General features: G+C 43.4%; 2 protein-coding genes across 2 annotated transcripts in view; both read left to right on the forward strand.

The window, feature by feature from the left end:
* Nucleotides 1-2,075, forward strand: part of Map3k1 (mitogen-activated protein kinase kinase kinase 1) — a 78,978-nt gene extending 76,903 nt beyond the window's left edge. Inside the window, exons 21-22 of the mRNA XM_051172264.1 lie at nucleotides 263-394; nucleotides 1,911-2,075. Of these exons, the coding sequence (XP_051028221.1) occupies nucleotides 263-394; nucleotides 1,911-2,060 (282 nt within the window). The 3' untranslated portion in view covers nucleotides 2,061-2,075. The remainder of the gene's footprint in view (nucleotides 1-262; nucleotides 395-1,910) is intronic.
* A 4,692-nt stretch (nucleotides 2,076-6,767) lies between these two features.
* On the forward strand, nucleotides 6,768-16,179 carry Setd9 (SET domain containing 9). Its single transcript, XM_051172265.1, is given in 7 exon segments — nucleotides 6,768-6,785; nucleotides 14,302-14,563; nucleotides 14,703-14,732; nucleotides 14,735-14,801; nucleotides 15,645-15,727; nucleotides 15,730-15,795; nucleotides 16,016-16,179. Coding segments are annotated over 7 exon segments (690 nt in total).
* The last annotated feature ends 821 nt before the right edge of the window (nucleotides 16,180-17,000 follow it).

The raw sequence follows: 17,000 nt of genomic DNA on the forward strand, positions 1-17,000 counted from the left end.
TCTTCGCGTTCAGTGCAGTGACGACTTGTTTCTTGCCTCACTGTTCAAGAGGAGAGGGCTGCTTTGGAATCCTGTTTATCTTTGTGCCACATGAACATTAAGCTTGTTCATGAGATTTCAAGTTGTCTCTGTTGTTGCGGGACTGTTTCACGGGCTGTCTGTGTGATCTGTACCGCTGTTTGCTCTGAACTTAGCACATAAAAACTAGATCTCTCCCTCTTTTAAGCAGGTCCTATTTCCTAATTAACTCTCCTTTTTTCAGGTACTAAGAGGTCAGCAGTATGGTAGGAGCTGTGATGTATGGAGTGTTGGCTGCGCTATTATAGAAATGGCCTGTGCAAAACCACCGTGGAACGCAGAAAAACACTCCAATCATCTTGCCTTGATATTTAAGGTGATTATGATGTGACAATTGCTTTTTTGTGCTAAAATTGACAGAAGACAAATTCTTAATGGGTTGTCCCTGCCCAACTTTTTTGTGGTTGTTTTTTTGTTTTGTTTTGTTTTACGTGTATGGGTGTTTTGGCCCATTTTGGGTGCATGTATGTCTGTGTGCTACATGCATGAAAAGTGTCTGCAGAGGCTACAAGAGGAAGTCAGATTCTCTGGGACCAGAGTGATAGATGGTGCTGACATCTATCTGCTCATTTTAAAACTACACTTATTTACTGATTTTTGTAAATGGTGTACGTGTGTATGTGTTTGGATGAGAGGGTGTGCGCGCACCATGACACAGCAATAACAGGACCTCTCCATCCTGTTTGTGGTGGGGTTCTTTTATTGGTCACTGCACTGCATACCCCAGGAATACGAACATCTATCCTAGGGGGTTCTCCTGCCTCTCACCCCAGTTCAGGACTACTAAGCCTACAGGCATCATCCTCATGTCTGCTTTTTTACATGGGTTCAGGGGATCCAAACTCAGGCCAGTCATCGGGCTTGTACAACAAGCATCTTACCCACTGAGCCAGCTCCCTAGTCTGCTCCCCCAGTTTTGCTTTGTTTGGGTGGGGGATGGGGGGTTGAGACAGAGTCTTTATATAGTTCTGGCTAGCCTTAAACACAGAGAATCCACCTGCCTCTGCCTCCTGAGTGCTAGGATTAAAGGTGTGCTCCACCACAGCCCAGCTTAAGCGCACTGCTTTTGACTCATCTGCGTTCCCTGTAGGGAATTTACTCCGTGTCGTCAAACTCAGGGTCAGGCGTTGCACTGTGGCTAGAGTACTTAAAAGCCTGGGCTAGCTCAGGTGTCAACAGACATGTTTGCCCGGGCTAGCTCAGGTGTCAACAGACACGTTTGCCCTTCTTCCTCCCTGTGAAGGATAACAAGAGCAGTGAGTGGTGACACTTGGGGAGGTGGAAGGGATGCTGTTTTTGTTTTGCCTGATGGTATGTGAGATGTATGTGCGCCCACTCGGTGCCTCCTGATAGATGTGGGGTCACAGGTATGTGATCCACCGACTTTTGAGGTGTTTTTCCCCCTCTCTTTTATCAATTTGTATTTTTAATAAGCATTCATGGGTTTGCTAAGGTGAGGGAAAATGGAGAGTTTTCTTGTGATTAAGAGTAAGTAGGTAGGTTTAAATTTAGATTCATCCTTTAGCTGTATATAGGATAGTCAGCTACTATCCAGGCATGGTGGCACACACGTGTACTTGAAGTACCCTGGCGGTGGAGGCAGAAAGATCCAAGCCATCAGCCTGTGCTGAGACCTTATCAAAAGAAAAGAGACAGCCTATTAAACTTAGTGGTTTCTAGTGTTCGATACTAAGAATTAAGATTTGTCCAACACTGAAGAAAAACTCAACTACATACACCACGTAGGTACAGCTGGGAGTCTGTAAGCTTCACGTCCGTGTTCTAGGCAGAGCTGTCATGGAAGCTCAGTGCTCTGGTTTTGTCTCCCGCAGATCGCTAGTGCAACCACTGCTCCGTCCATCCCATCCCATCTGTCCCCAGGCCTGCGCGACGTGGCGCTGCGCTGTTTAGAACTTCAACCTCAGGACAGGCCCCCATCAAGAGAGCTGCTGAAGCACCCCGTCTTCCGTACTACGTGGTAGTCAGTTGTTCAGATCAGCTGTACTGGAGACAGGATGTACACACGACAAGGAAAGAGAAAGAGAACTTGTGGGCAACCACGTTGATAATCTGCTGGCCCTCACACCGCTGGACAGCTAGAATTGAGGCCAGTGGGGAACCCGTACCTAAGTATGTGATTGACAAATCATGACCTGTACCTAAGCTCAAGATGCAAAAGTCCACAACTTACGCAGGAACTGTAAACCGTGCCTTTCACAGGACTGGCTCTAGGTGAACAGGAAAGCGATGGAGTTTGCATGATTAAATAACAGAAGCATAAACTTATTTTTGGAGCACTTTTTCAGCAATATTAGCAGCTGAGGGCTCAGGATCTATTTTAATGTGTCACTTCTTCCATTTCATCTAGTGATCACAGCAGGGGGTTCTACAATTCCATTTGGTTTCCTTTTTGTCACTGGCTATAAAGAAAATAAAAATCAGTGTCTGCCTCTTTTAGGTCAGGTTTGCTGTAAGTAGCAGTAAATACTTGTATTTTTAAACGTTAATAACTTCTTTATGACCCACAACTGACCTTTTTTTAAAAAAACAAAAAACAAAAAAAAAACTCCTGGTCGATTGTGGTCCATTGTGCGTTTTACTGTTGGCCCGTTCATTTCGTGTTTTGGAAAATATGGTTCTGTATTTTCATTTCACCTTCATTTGTGTTTAATATTCAGGGAAAGGTGATCTCTTCAAACCAGAAAAAAAAAAAAATACATAGAAATAAGTGTGAAAGTAGCTTGTTAAATCTGTGTCTGTTGCAAGAGTTCGGTTTTCTTCCTCATTGGCATGTAATGGAACACTGGCTACATCGAGTCAGTCTCTGTCCTTACTGTGTGAGTTAAGTATGAACTCACTTCAGAGTCAGCTGGTCTCGGGTGCAGCTCACAAGGCAGAGCAAGCTTGTCTGAAAGTTCGGTGAGTCGTTTCGCATTATTTTGCCAGCCCGTAGGAAATTCACACCGTTTAAATCTTCCTCTTGTGACCATCCACCATCCACCCCCACTGATTGTAACATGACTGCTGTTTTCCTTCTGCCGTGCATCGTGTTTTCATACTAGACCTGGCTGATAAAGTCTTCCACTCATCTGCCAGTCAGTAATGTTCTTAAACAAACAGTAAATTTGCCTTGCATTTAGGAAAACATTCAGAGAGGAAAGGGAGCTAATTCCTGGACGTTGCACAACTGTTGAATTTGTCTTAGCGTTGAGTCAAAGTCAGATGCATGGCGTCCTGAAGGAAAATGGCAGCCCTTTCGTCTTTGTGTCTTTTAAATCAAGTACTGATTAGCTATTAAATGTAACTTTGAGATGTTAAGTTTTAACTCTTCAGAAGCCAGTGTGAAATAGAATTGGTTATTCTCAAAGACTCAGGATAAACTAAATAAGCTATATATGTACATAGTACATTTGAAATGTACAGCACAAATCGGAAGCAAAATAAATTCCAAGATAAGTTTACAGGGATATATTGCAGAGAATCTTCAGAGGCAGTCTTGGTCAGTGCGTTTCTCAGTGAAATTCGACATTCCTTTGTTTTGGAAGATTGGCAGTATTTGAAGAGTTAAAAACAATACAGAAATGTGAAGTCTGGCAATGCTAACTGTGTTGTACTTGACTTTTTCTTGTCCTTTTTACTTTTTGACTACTTAGAATTTTCACAATTCTAATAAGATCGTTTCCAAGTCTCTCGTGTGCAAGCTTTAAAGGACGCACTCTTGCCGTTTTGTGTACTGGAAGATCACTAGTCAGGCTGCCCTGTGTCTGACAGAGATGTAAACTGAGGAACCTCAGCTAATCAGTGTTAACTGTGTAGATCAACATACCCAGCACACTGCAAACTCGGACTGTCCCCAGAAGTCAAGACCCACTGTGTTTGAGTTTGTCTGCAGTTCCCTCAGCTTGCTGGTAATTGTGGTGTTTTGTTTTCGATGCAAATGTGATATAATATTCTTATTTTCTTTGGATCAAAGCTGGACTGAAAATTGTATTGTGTAATTATTTTTGTGTTTTTAATGTTATTTGGTACTCAAGTTGTAAATAACGTCTACTGCTGTTTGTTCCATTTCTACTACCTCAGGTTCCTATAGATTTTTCTTTTACCAAAGTTCACTCTCACAATGAAATTCTATGTGCTGTGTGACTGTGATTCCTAAGATTTCCAGGGCTTAAGGGCTAACTCCTATTAGCACCTTACTATGTAAGCAAATGCTACAAAAAAAAAAAACCTCTGGGTTAAAATTTGGCTTAAATGTATCCTTTGTTATTTTAAATATATCGAGATATTTTAATTAAAATTTTTACCCCTTTGAACCAATTTTATAGTATTTGTACCTATTTTGGTGTTTTGTCTTTATAGTAAATAAAAGTTTTTGAACAAAAGTCAACCTGTGCTATGGTAATTTCATACAAATAGAAAGGTTCCGAAAGCACAGTACGTCACCTTTCACCCTGGTCCTGCCTCGGCTGCCCTTGCTGTCCTGATCTCTGAAGTCTCACTCAGTCTAGAACCATGCCTCACTCCTTCCTTGGCCTTCGTGTTTTCATGAGTGCAGAGGCCATTGGCTTATGGAAGACCCTCGGTCTGAGTGTGGCGCTTCTTCGTTGGACTGGGAATATCCAGGTTGCCTGCAGCACTTCAGGCAGTGCTGTGCTTTTGGCATAAGACAGTGGAAGGGATGCATTTCCCTCTTTGCTGCTGAGATGACCCGAGCAGCACTGGGAAGCCACCTTTTGCCCTTTATTTTAGCTGTTCCATAGAAGGATGCTTTGAGACCAAGTAAATACCATTTGTCATCAGTTTAGCTATATGCTCTTAGCTTTCTCGCTTGAGATATCACCCTGATAGTTGCCAGATGATGAGTTTTCTTTTAATGTCCTCATTCCCTTAACCTGTGTCAACTGGGATTTTGCTCTGAGGAGACTCCTCCCACTTACTTATAAACCATCATCGTGTTATCACAAGTCTGTGACAATGACGCAATATCAGTTTCTGAGGACTAGCACCTCTGGCCTCGGCTCGTGCTGCCACAAGTAAGGGAACCTGGGGACAGCTTGAAACAGCCATAGTGGTGGAAGACAACCACAGGAAGCAGTCATGGAGAAAGAAAGCTAAACTCTGACAAACTCTGACAAACCAAATGGTCTCAGGTGGCTTGAGGCTCAACCCAGGGCCACGAAGGGAGCAGTGATGAGTGGCCATTCCTTCAGGGCCTTGGAGCCAAGGGCAAATGCACCCTGTGAAAGCTCTGAACCTGAGGCCAGTAGATACGTCAAGCATTGGAGCACTTGGAAGGCCCCTGTGGAATGTTTCACCCACCCACAACCCACTTCCTCACCCCCGAGACACACACACAGACACACACACACACACACCTAGGCTAGACCATGAGCCATTCCAGGGTGGTAACTGGGGAATTTTAGGAGTGAGTGGTAGCTTGCTCGGCCCACAGACTGCAAAGCCAAGGTGACCAGCAGAGTCTCCTGACATGAAAAGAAAGGAAGACTATTAAGGGGAGCGAGCTCTGGCAAACACTTGGTACTCGCCTGGTCCAGGTCCAGCAAAAGCTAAACAAGGGAAGTATAGAACACTAAAGACAGGTGTAATAAAGCCATGGGTCTTCGAGGAGAACCTACCCTGACTTCATTCTAAATATGGATCCTTATGCCCACAGGTAAGAGTAGTTCATGCCCTTCATCAACAAAACTTCCTGCAGGGTGGTGGTGACACGCGCCTTTAATCCCAGCACTTGGAAGGCAGAGGCAGGCGGATTGCTGTGAGTTTGAGGCCAGCCTGGTCCACAAAGTGAGTCCAGGATAGCCAGGGCTACACAGGGAAACCCTGTCTCAAAAAAATAAATAAATAAATAACACAACAAAAAGAAACAAAAACAAACAACAGAAAAAAAAAAAAGAAGAAAAGAAAAGAAAAGTTCTTTTGCAATGGCTAGAGACCATTACAGAAATCAATAAGCAAGCAAAACACCGAGTTATGGAGCCCAGTCCCAACCAGTCCTCGTCCAACACACCTGCGGCTCAGGGAGCATTGCAGAAGACGGGGCAGAAAGACTGTAAGAGGCAGGGAGTTTCCTGTGAGACTGTTGTCCCTGGAAACATCAGAGAGGCTATGCCCATGAAGCCTTAGCAACGAGGCCAGCCGGCCACGAGCTGAACAAGGGCAGAGCCCATGACAGGCCGCGCTGGCGTGCAAAGGAGAGAGAGCTCATGAGGTCTCAGTCCTAGCCAAGAATACTGAGACTCAGAGAAACAGTGTTGCCCAGGGAAGTGCACAACAGTTGGTGAAGCAATACCGAAGGGTCAGCTCTGAGAACACACACAGACAGGTAATATTACAGGGGCTAAGTAGGTTATATTTATATATCTAAGAATAAGTTATACACATGACAACAATTAAAAAAAAAAAGACAGAGAAGCAAGCTGTGGTAGTGCATGCCTTTAATCCCAGCACTCGGGAGGCAGAGGCAGGCGGATCGCTGTGAGTTCGAGGCCAGCCTGGTCTACAAAGTGAGTCCAGGATAAGGCTACACAGAGAAACCCTGTCTCGAAAAACAAAAAAACAAAAACAAAAACAAAAAAAAACCACTGGGCTAGAGGAATGAAGGAAATGGTGTCTTTGATTATTCTCTCAAAACATAAAACTATTATATTTTCCTATATTTTTCTTAAAGAATGGCTGGCGGGGTTGGAGTAGGGAGGGGGGCTCAGCAGGTAAAGCACCTGCTTCACAAGCACAGAGATCTGAGTTTGGATCCTCAGAGCTCAGCAAAGCTAAACACAGGAGCACATGTCTGCAATTCCAGCACTCTTACAGAGAGATATTGGGGGGGGGGGGGTACAGACAGGGAAATCCCCAGGAGCTCATGGGCCAGCTGACCCGGTGAGCGCAGCAGCAAGCAATGAGACACTGACACTTAAGGTTGTCCTCTGAACTCCATAATTGTACACACGTGTGTGCGCACACACACAGGATCCAGATGTTATGAACTTCAGTGGGTAGAAAGATGGGGAGGATCTGGGGGCTGTTGGGGGAGGATAAAACATGACTGAAATATACTGTATGAAAAATATTTTGGGGCTTTTTGGTGGCGGTGGCGTTTTTTAGTTGGTTGGTTGGTTGGTTTTTGGTTTTTGTTTTTTTGGGTTTTTTGAGACAAGGTTTCTCTGTGTAACCTCCCTGGCTGTCCTGGAACTCTCTTTGTAGACCAGGCTGGCCTCAAACTCACAGAGATCCACCTGCCTCTGCCTCTCAAGTACTGGGATTAAAGGCATGCGCCACCACACCTAGATATATGAAAATTTTTTATTAAAAAAAATAATAAAACTGAGCATGGTGGTACACACCTTTAATCTCAGCACTCGGGAGGCAGAAGCAGGCAGATCTCTCTGAGTTCAAGGACAGCCTGGTCTACAAAGCAAGTCCAGGACAGTCAAGGCTACACAGAGAAAGCCTGTCTCAAAAAAAAAAAATCTTTGAGCTGGAGAGACAGCTTAGAGGTTAAGCATTGCCTGCTCTACCAAAGGTTCTGAGTTCCATTCCCAGCAACTACATGATGGCTCACAGCCATCTATAATGAGATCTGGTGCCCTCTTCTGGCATGCAGGCGTACATGCCAGCAAAACACTGTATACTTAATAAATAATAAATAAATCTTAAAAAAAAAAAAAAAAAGAACGAAAACGAAAAAAATCTTTATCCTCTCATTGTCATATGCCTGCAGTTTGCCCTGCGCCTACTAAAAAGAATCCACTTGATCATAAGCCATGTCCAGAAGAGGGCAGCAGAGTAAAGCTTTGATTTAAAGGGTTTCTTACTGTGTTAACTTTGCTAAGAAATTTTAAATTTTGTTACTCTCTACTCAAAACTACAGCATAAATCCCAATGATTTCCTAAGAAAGCTGAAAAATACACACATGCACGCACGCGCGTGCGCACACGCACACACACACACACACACACACACACACACACACACACACACACACAAATGTCTACTAATTCCATTTTTACAAAACCAGAACCTAGAATTAGTGTTTACCTACTGCCTAAAAGGACAAGCCTGTTCCTTCTCCACTCAACAATCTGCAGCACAGCAAAGACTAAGTCCAGACACTGGCTGCCTTCCTGCCAGTCATCCACTCACCCACACACTTTTCCATCTACCGGTTCCTGCAGACTGCCAACCGCTGTCCCTTGAATTCTGAAGACCATGCCCAGCTAGTGCCCTGCTTCCAAACCTTTGATGACTACCTGATGCCTCCTGCTTTAGTGCAATGGACTCACCCCACCTTTATTTCCCACTATTGGCAAAAAACAAAACAAAACAAAACAAAAAACACCTCTGCTTTTCTCCCGTTCCTCTCTAAGAACCATCTGTGTTCTAGCCTACCCCTGCACCTGGGCCAGTAACTCTCCACCTCATTTTCCCCTCAGAGCAACTGAGAACTGCTGCCACCTGCCAGCTGACACTCAGGACTGCTACAACCACCTGTGCTCTACCCACTTCTATGAGCACCATGTATGCTATAGTCTTACTAGGCTCGTGTAGTCACTGTGATTATGTCCTGGCAGATAAAGTGGCCGAAGGAAGAAGTGGTCTTTGCTAATTTGCATGAAAACTAGCAGAGACCACTTTTCTCATTTTAACGTAGCATTTTAAGTATTTCAGCACAAAAAATAATTAAAGGATCATTAATAAACACTTTGCAAAAATTCTCAAGAAAATACTTGTAAAATAAATTTAAGAACACACTATAAGGATCACACATCACAACCAAGATAGATTAATTTCTATATAATATGAAGATGCTTCAACATATACAAATCAATACATATAATATAGCACATAAAATAGAATCAAAGCCAGAAATCACGTGGTCATCTCCATGGCTGTAGAAAAGGCCTGTCACTCAAATTCAACATGGCTTCACCATAAAAGCCCTGGAGAAACACGGAACAAATGGACCACACCTCAGTAGAGTAGCCGTTATACATAACAAACCTATAGCCAGTTTGACAGCCCGGGGAAAACTGAAAGCATATTCTCTACAGCTAGAAATAAGAGAGGAGAGTTCACTATCTCCACTCTGACTCCACAGACTGCTTGATGTGTTGGCTACAGGAACAAAGCAAGAGAGAGAAATAAAAGGGACTAAGGGGATTCAAACAGGAAAGGAAGATGTCAAATTATCCCTATTTGCAGATGGTATGATTCTGTTCTTAAAAGATCCTGAAGACTCTACCAGAAAACTCTTGGGTATAATAAACAGGTTTTTGTTTGCTTGTTTGTTTGTTTGGGGGGGGGTTAGGGGGCGGTTTCGAGACAGGGTTTCTCTGTGTAGCTTTGGTTGTCCTGGACTCGCTTTGTAGACCAGGCTGGGCTCGAACTTACAGTGATCCAGCTGCCTCTGCCCCGGCCCTGAGTGCTGGGATTAAAAGCAGTAATAAACAGTTTTAATAAAGTATCAAGATACAGTGTTAACGTAAAAAATCAGTAGCTTTCTTATATCCCACTGGTGAATCTGGAAGAAAGATACAGGAGGAAAAAAAATCCTATTCATAGTAGCTTAAAAAAAAAAAAACTAACCTAATCAAAGACATTAAAGACATCACAAAGAACCCTTTAGAACTAAAGAAATATGGGGGCTGGAGAGATGGCTCAGTGGTTAAGAGCACTGACTGCGCTTCCAGGGGTCCTGAGTTCAATTCCCAGCAACCACATGGTGGCTCACAACCATCTATAATGTGATCTGATGCATACTGTATACATAATAAATAAATCTTTAAAAAAAAAAAAAAAAGAACTAAAGAAATACGGGGCTAGAGAGATTGCTCAGTGGTTAAGGGAACTTGTCGTTCTTTAAGAGAACCAAGGTTCAACCCCCAGCAGCACTACACAATGGCTCACAACCATCGGTAACTCCAGTTCCAGAAGACCCAGTGCTTTCTTCTGACCCTCGTGCACCAGGCATGCATATGGTGCACATACATACATGCAGACAAATACTCATACCCATCAATAAAATAAAAAATTTTAAAACTCAGAGGCAGGTGGATCGCTGTAAGTTCTAGGCCAGCCTGGTCTACAAAGTGAGTCCAGGAAAAGCCAAGATTACACAGAGAAACCCTGTCTCCAAAAATAAACAAACAAAAAAGAAAGAAAGAAAAGAAAAAAGAAAGAAAGAAAGAAAAGCCAAGGAAATAGAAGAGACTGCCATGCACAGAAACTGGCATCTTATTGGCAAAAGCAGTTATATAGATTCTATACCCTCTATCAGATAGTCTAGAACATTCTATCGGAATTTCAATTCTGTGATACACAGAAGTAGAAAACAGTCCTAAAATTCAAACACAAGCTCAGCAGTTTTCAAACAGCCAAAGCAAGACTAAGCAGAAAGGGTAAGGCCAGAGGCATCAAAACATGTAACCTAAATTATACTATAAGCCACAGTAACAAAGCCAGCAAGGTTTCAGGAGGAAAAAACACACTGGGAAAGCAGAGAAACAAAACAGAGGACATAGAATTAAACCTGCACAGCTATAGCACCTAGTTTTTGACAAACATGAACAATTACCCATTGCTGATATGAACGTAAACTGGCGAACCCACCACGGAATATCTCTCTCTCTCTCTCTCTCTCTCTCTCTCTCTCTCTCTCTCTCTCTCTCTCTCTCTCTCTCTCTCTCTCTCTCACACACACACACACACACACACACACACACACACACACACGATACAATTATGTCTATCTTGAGTATGTACCCGAAGGATCCTAAGCATAGCACAGAGACACTTGCACACTCATGCTTGCCATAGCATTATCCATGATGGTCATGATATGGTATGTCTCTAGATTCCCATTAAGAGGTAAACGGGTTAAGAAAATACAGTATATACCACTACGATGTTTTATTCAGCAATAAAGAATGAAAGTATGATATTTGCAGGAAAATGGATGGAACTGAAAATCATAATTTTAAGCAAATTAGTTCAGGCTCAGAAAGACAAATATCACATTTTCTATTACATGCAGAACCTAAACATGTGTATGCATTTGTGTGTGTGTGTGTATTTGTGTGTATTTAAGATAAACTGTTACAGTATCTTTGATCCCATTGTGATCCCTAAGACTGAAGTGTAAATCCCTGTTTCTTGTAGTGAGCCCTAACACACCTTTAATCCAAGAATTTTCTGTTTATTGTAAACAGGCGAATAAGGCGTGGTTTGACCAGCGTTCCACACACACCTTTAATCCTAGAGCTATCAGTACATAGATTTAATAAAGTTAACCCTAGGTCAAGAGGCAGAGCAAGAAACCAGCTGACAGGGATTAAAGAGTAGGAGGGACTTTGAGTTGAGGGGTTTTTAAGACAGCTTGGAGACGAAGAAGGGGTCTTTGGTCCCCTTTACTGCTTTACTGCTTCTTTAGCTTGAGGTTTTAGCTTGGCTCTCAGCTCTCTAGCTCTTGAGCTCCTCAGCTCCTTGGCCTTTGGTTTTTTGGGCTTTGAGCTAGCAAGCCTTTGTGGGGGTTTTTGGCCTTTTCTTCCGAGCTGTCAGGTGAGCTAAGTGAGCCTTTTTGGGCCTTCTCCACTGGGACATGAACTGGGCAGGAATTTCAGCTGGGTGCTTTCTCTGCCTCTCTGAGCTAGCAGGTTTTCACCCCAGCACCTGGCTCCTGAGTCTTTATTGGTAAAATAGAACAATCTGGGATTTTCAATGAAAACAATAAACATATACGTATACGTTATGTCAAAGTATAAAAGTGACTGTGAGAGAGAGCAGGAAACAACAGGGAACAATATGGGAGTTAGAAATATAGACTATGTTTTCTGTAATATGTGGAACCTATATTAAGCCATATATGCATTTTTGGCATAAAAGCAGGTGACCATTTTCAGGGAAGAAGGGTACCAATAAGGCCGAGTGGGAAAAGGAATAGAAGATAGTGATGACAGGGTGAATATGAACAAAGTTCAAGACATACAGGCATGCAAATGTGATAATGAAACCTGTTTCATTATACAGTAACTTAGAATTAATAATTAAGATTTAAATATATAGTAACAGAACACATTCTGAAACGGAACCAACTTCATTGAGCAGGTCAGATAAATCTCTCTACACCATGGCCAAAAGCAGAGTCCGGGAGGAAAGGCTCCCTTCTGCTCACACCCTTCATGGCGTGAGAGTGAGATAGCAGGGTACGGACAGACAGGCATTCAGTCTCTTTCTTTCTTTGGAAAGGAGCAAATCAGCTCCAAGGCCCCAGGCCTCTGCCTGAATTTTCACTAAATCTGAGCCGTTTGCTTTCAGCGTCTGGTTGGGATTCACCATCACTCTCAAGCAAAGAGGAGGAAAGTTAACCCTCCCGTCTGCAGCAGCAGCACATTCAGGCGGTAAGAAACACGTGCTGATTTGAAGATGGTCCAGGAATTCTTAGAAACGGTCTTCACTGGAACTCAAACTTTGTCCAAACCTGTCGTGTGGGCACCTGACCTATTGCTATTGCTACCACACGGGTGCTGCCTGAGTGAGTTATAAAAAGTTCTTCCAAATAGCACCCGCGGAGAAACGGCTTCCCACCTTCCAGGAAGCCAGTATTACTCTGAATATCAAAACTGGATGAAAAGGACACCCAACACAAGATTACAGACCCATATCTGTCATAAGGACCCATGCAAAAACTTTAGAAATCTTAACCAAGCTGGGCATGATGGCACACACCTTTAAATCCCAGCGCTCAGGAGGCTTCGCAGACTGCTCCAGCTCCGTAGGTCCGGGCGGCAAGAGGCTGGCGGAGGGGGACACCTCGGGCACAGGCCTGGGTGGGCTCCTCCCTGAGCCGGCTGGAGACTTGACTCGCCTTTCCTACACCTTCCCGGTCCCTGCGGCACAGAGCAGCCTGCCAGGAGCCGCTAAGGACGCTAGATCCAGGCAGGCAGCTGAGGAGGGCGGGCCTAAGAGAAGGAGCCTGAAGTGGGTGGATCCCGGAGAAAAGCGGAGGCCGGGCGAGCGGGGCGAGGGGGCGGAGCCTGTGGTGGGTGGAGCCTGGGACAACCACAGGTTTGAGGCGGGCGGAACCTTAAACTGGAGGAGGACCAAGTAGGTGGAACGTGGAGACTGAGAGTAGTGGAGGATGTAGGGGCTACAGGCGAAGGCAGATGCCCACCTTACGGGGGAGGAGGGAAGAGGAGTGTGGCGGACGGAACCTGGATCCCCTTTCCCAGTGTGCGCCGCGCGGCAGGGTCTTACGCGGGCTCTTCTTCCCTTTCTTAATCGGCCCTTGCAGGGACTACGCAGCGGAGCAAGCAGAAACTTACAAAGTGTGTGTGTGTGGGGGGGGGGGGCCCGAAGAACGAAATTTTGTGTTGAAAATAGCCCAGATCGGCTAAGAACAGCACAGAAAGCAGCAGAAAGTAACTGCTCGGGGTGGGTCGCCGCCAGCATGTCCCTGCCCGCATTTCAGAGGGTGCAGCAGATCTGCAGTCAGTCTTCGCAGAACCCACCATAGCAGAAGACTCAGCTGAAAGCTGAAAAACCGAGACACCGAAGCGCTTTCCCGAAGTTTCACTATGGAGATGAGAATTCGGGTGCATCGTTTCTATAGTGTGAAGGGGGTTGCTTCCTCTTTGTTCAGAAGCAACAATTCATTGAGAAAAAAAAAAAAGAGTTGTGGAAGTAAAAGTGATATAGTCAAAGAAGTTATCACACCAGGAAAGAATATGACAAGGGATATGAAGTTGGCTTCAATTTGCTTTCTAGAAGAATACACCTATGAGTAAAAGTGTTTATGAGGATTCTTATTTGAAAGTATCCAAGTTGCTGCTAAATGTTTTGAGGGAAGAACTGAATGTTTCTTCCGACCCTTCTGTGTAAACACGTTTATTACCTTGGGCAAGCTCCCTAACATCGCCATGCCTCGGTTTCTTTGCATAACGCAATAAAGTATGTTAATGCTCAGTAACATGGGGAGCTTATCGAACAGCTTATTGACCTTTTCATAAATACTGGCTACTTGGGTGTGCATTGTTGGGAGTTGGTAGCGTTGAGCTTTCCCAAATAATTGCTTTTTCTATTCATCTTAGTTGAATGCCCTCTATGTACCTGAGAATAGCCTAGTCCATTAAGCCCCCAAAACCAGAAAGCGGCAAGAACATTTTAGCGGGTTGACAGGGGTGGTAAATAAAAATGTTCCCATTTTTCAGACTCTTTGATACATTCCAGAGGAATACAAAGACAAATTTATCTCATGTGAGGATGCACTAGGAACGTTACTGGAGGTTTCTAAGGCTCCATTAAAAAACAAAAACAAAAAACCCACTGTAGTAAACAATCAGACCTCTTGGCTCTGCTTCCAGACCTGTTATGTCGTCAAAATACCAACCCCTACCAGAAGTTGTGAGCACCAAAGGGTGAAACACCCTGAAAATATGCTTCAACAACAAAATATCTTAAAACCAGAAGACATTCTCTCTTTTTTTTGGGGGGGGGGTGTGTTTGTTTTGTTTGCTTGTTTGTTTGGTTTTTTGAGGCTGGCCTCGAACTCACAGAGATCCACCTACCTCCCCAGTGCTGGGATTAAAGGCCTGCGCCACCCAGAAGGTCCTTCTTTTTAAGACCTTGGGTTTCAGTGTTGCTTGAGCAACTCACTGATTTCTGCAGGAAGAGGTGTCTTCATCGCTGAAGGACTGGTACCAAAGGAACAGTTGCCTGGACACATCCTGGTAACAGCTCAGTTAGTACTGCCAAAAATCTCTTACATACCGAAACATTTAAACAAAATGCTTTGTCCTGTAATCAGAGTAAAGGTTTCAATTCGAAACCCAAGTTTCTGTACTTTTAAAAATTGTAATTTGATAATTAACCATATGAATTGTGAGTGCTGAAACGCATGTTGTTTGATGGGATAACTGCAATTTTTTTATGGTCATCTTTTTGGTCACGGGACTCCAATAAATATTCATGTTCTCCTTTCCTTCTTTACCAGTAAAGGAAATAACAGCCTTAAGGTCAAATTCATCTGTTCCCATGCAAGTCTCCATTTGTCATTAACAAAATGCACTTTTAGGAACACTCTCCAGTGGATATCAGATGACAGTGTAAGCAGAGATATGTGCGTGCATACATATGTGTACACAACTTTGTGAAACTGAGCCTCAACTACACTGTTCATGTTAATCATTAAGATAACTCCATTCTGTCTGCTGCATGGGCAACTTGGCTCTGTGCTTCATCATCTGCCAAATCTGTAAAGGGAAACAGCCCCCAAAATATTACGTCCTAGACTGGAAATTAACTGTTTAAGGAAGGCTGAAAGAACATATATAAAAGTGTCATAATAAACTCATTCTTTTGGGAGTGGTTTTTGAGACAGGGTTTCTCTGTGTAGCCTTGGCTGTCCTAAACTTGCTTTGTAGACCAGGCTGGCCTCGAACTCACAGCGATCCACCTGCCTCTGCTTCCCAAGTGCTGAAATTAAAGGTGCGCACCACCACGCTGCCTCTTTCTTAGGTTTATAATTTAAACTGTCCTTATTAGAATATTTCAGTTTTATATGTGGCTATGTCTTAACCTTGTTAAATAATACAGTGTGTCAGAAATAAGAGCCAATCTTTGTCCAGTCCGTTGGAAATCATTTATTTTTAGATACTTGGATGGGATACTCATTGATGGAAATGACAAAGGAATATAAAAGCTGTGTTCGGGTAATGTCCATATTCAAATCCAACTATAGGCTGTAGAACTACATTTGTCATAATGATTGTGGCTTAACCATTTATACTTCAGACAAAATTCATTTAGATGGCTGCTATGTGGCAATGTAGTTGCCTAGTTGGTAGCCAAAATCTTTTTGAAAAGAAACTGCACTTGTAGGGTTCATGTTGTATTGTCGGGTTCTACTTTAACACCCTCTTGTAGCTAATGCTTTCGACTGTTCTAGATCTTGCAATGGGAGAGATCGGCTTGGCTCTTTAAGAATGAGTGACAGTTCATGGTTAACATCAGAAATTCACAATCCACCGGCTATAGGACAGTATGTCAACAACCATTCAAACACTAAGTTGGCATGCTGGGACTTCTGAAGGGGGTACAACAATGGCTAATTCCTCTTCACCACCTGACTGAGTACAAAGGCAGCTGAGTAATGGTACTTAAGCAGCTTTCACTTGTTGAGAAAAGATAGCTTTAGATCATTACTTAAAAATTTCTAAATGACTTGAGAATTTTATCAGCGTTATAATATAGCCTTACAAAGTAATCACTAGACCAGTGTCCCCTTCCTGCCACTAAGTAGTGAGTTATCCATTTATTGGCTTGGTTCTCCTACAGGCAAAAGCCTGAGCACCTGGCTACAGTTGGACATAGGTCTGACTCCTTTACTTAACTGTTTGGAACCCTTAGTTCGTGGTATTTTATTCATTCATTTATTTATTTATTATTGTTGGTTGTTTGTTTTGGTTTTTCGAGACAGGGGTTCTCTAGGCAGCCCTGGCTGTCCTGGATTCACTTTGTAGACCAGGCTGGCCTCAAACTCACAGCGATCTACCTGCCTCTGCCTCCCGAGTGCTGGGATTAAAGGAGAGTTCCTGGTATTTTATGAAGCCAAGTAGTGCATGGCTGTTATCCCATCACTGGGAAGACTGAGGCAAGAGGATCAAGAGTTCAAGACCAACATGGGCTACATAAGACCCTGTCTCAAAGATAAAATCTGCATGTTGACTATATAGATAGTTTATGTATAATCTAAATACGTGTACTTACTGACGTTTTTATTTCACTACATATTAATAGTATTTTGAGTATGTTCCAGTAGTTTGGTAAAACCATACACTAAGCATCATAGTTCACTATTGTTTTTACTCTCACACTGTGTTGTGGCTTTTTCTCTGAAATGATGGGCCTC

Source organism: Acomys russatus, chromosome 30, assembly GCF_903995435.1.
Source record: "Acomys russatus chromosome 30, mAcoRus1.1, whole genome shotgun sequence".
Lineage (NCBI taxonomy): Eukaryota > Metazoa > Chordata > Mammalia > Rodentia > Muridae > Acomys > Acomys russatus.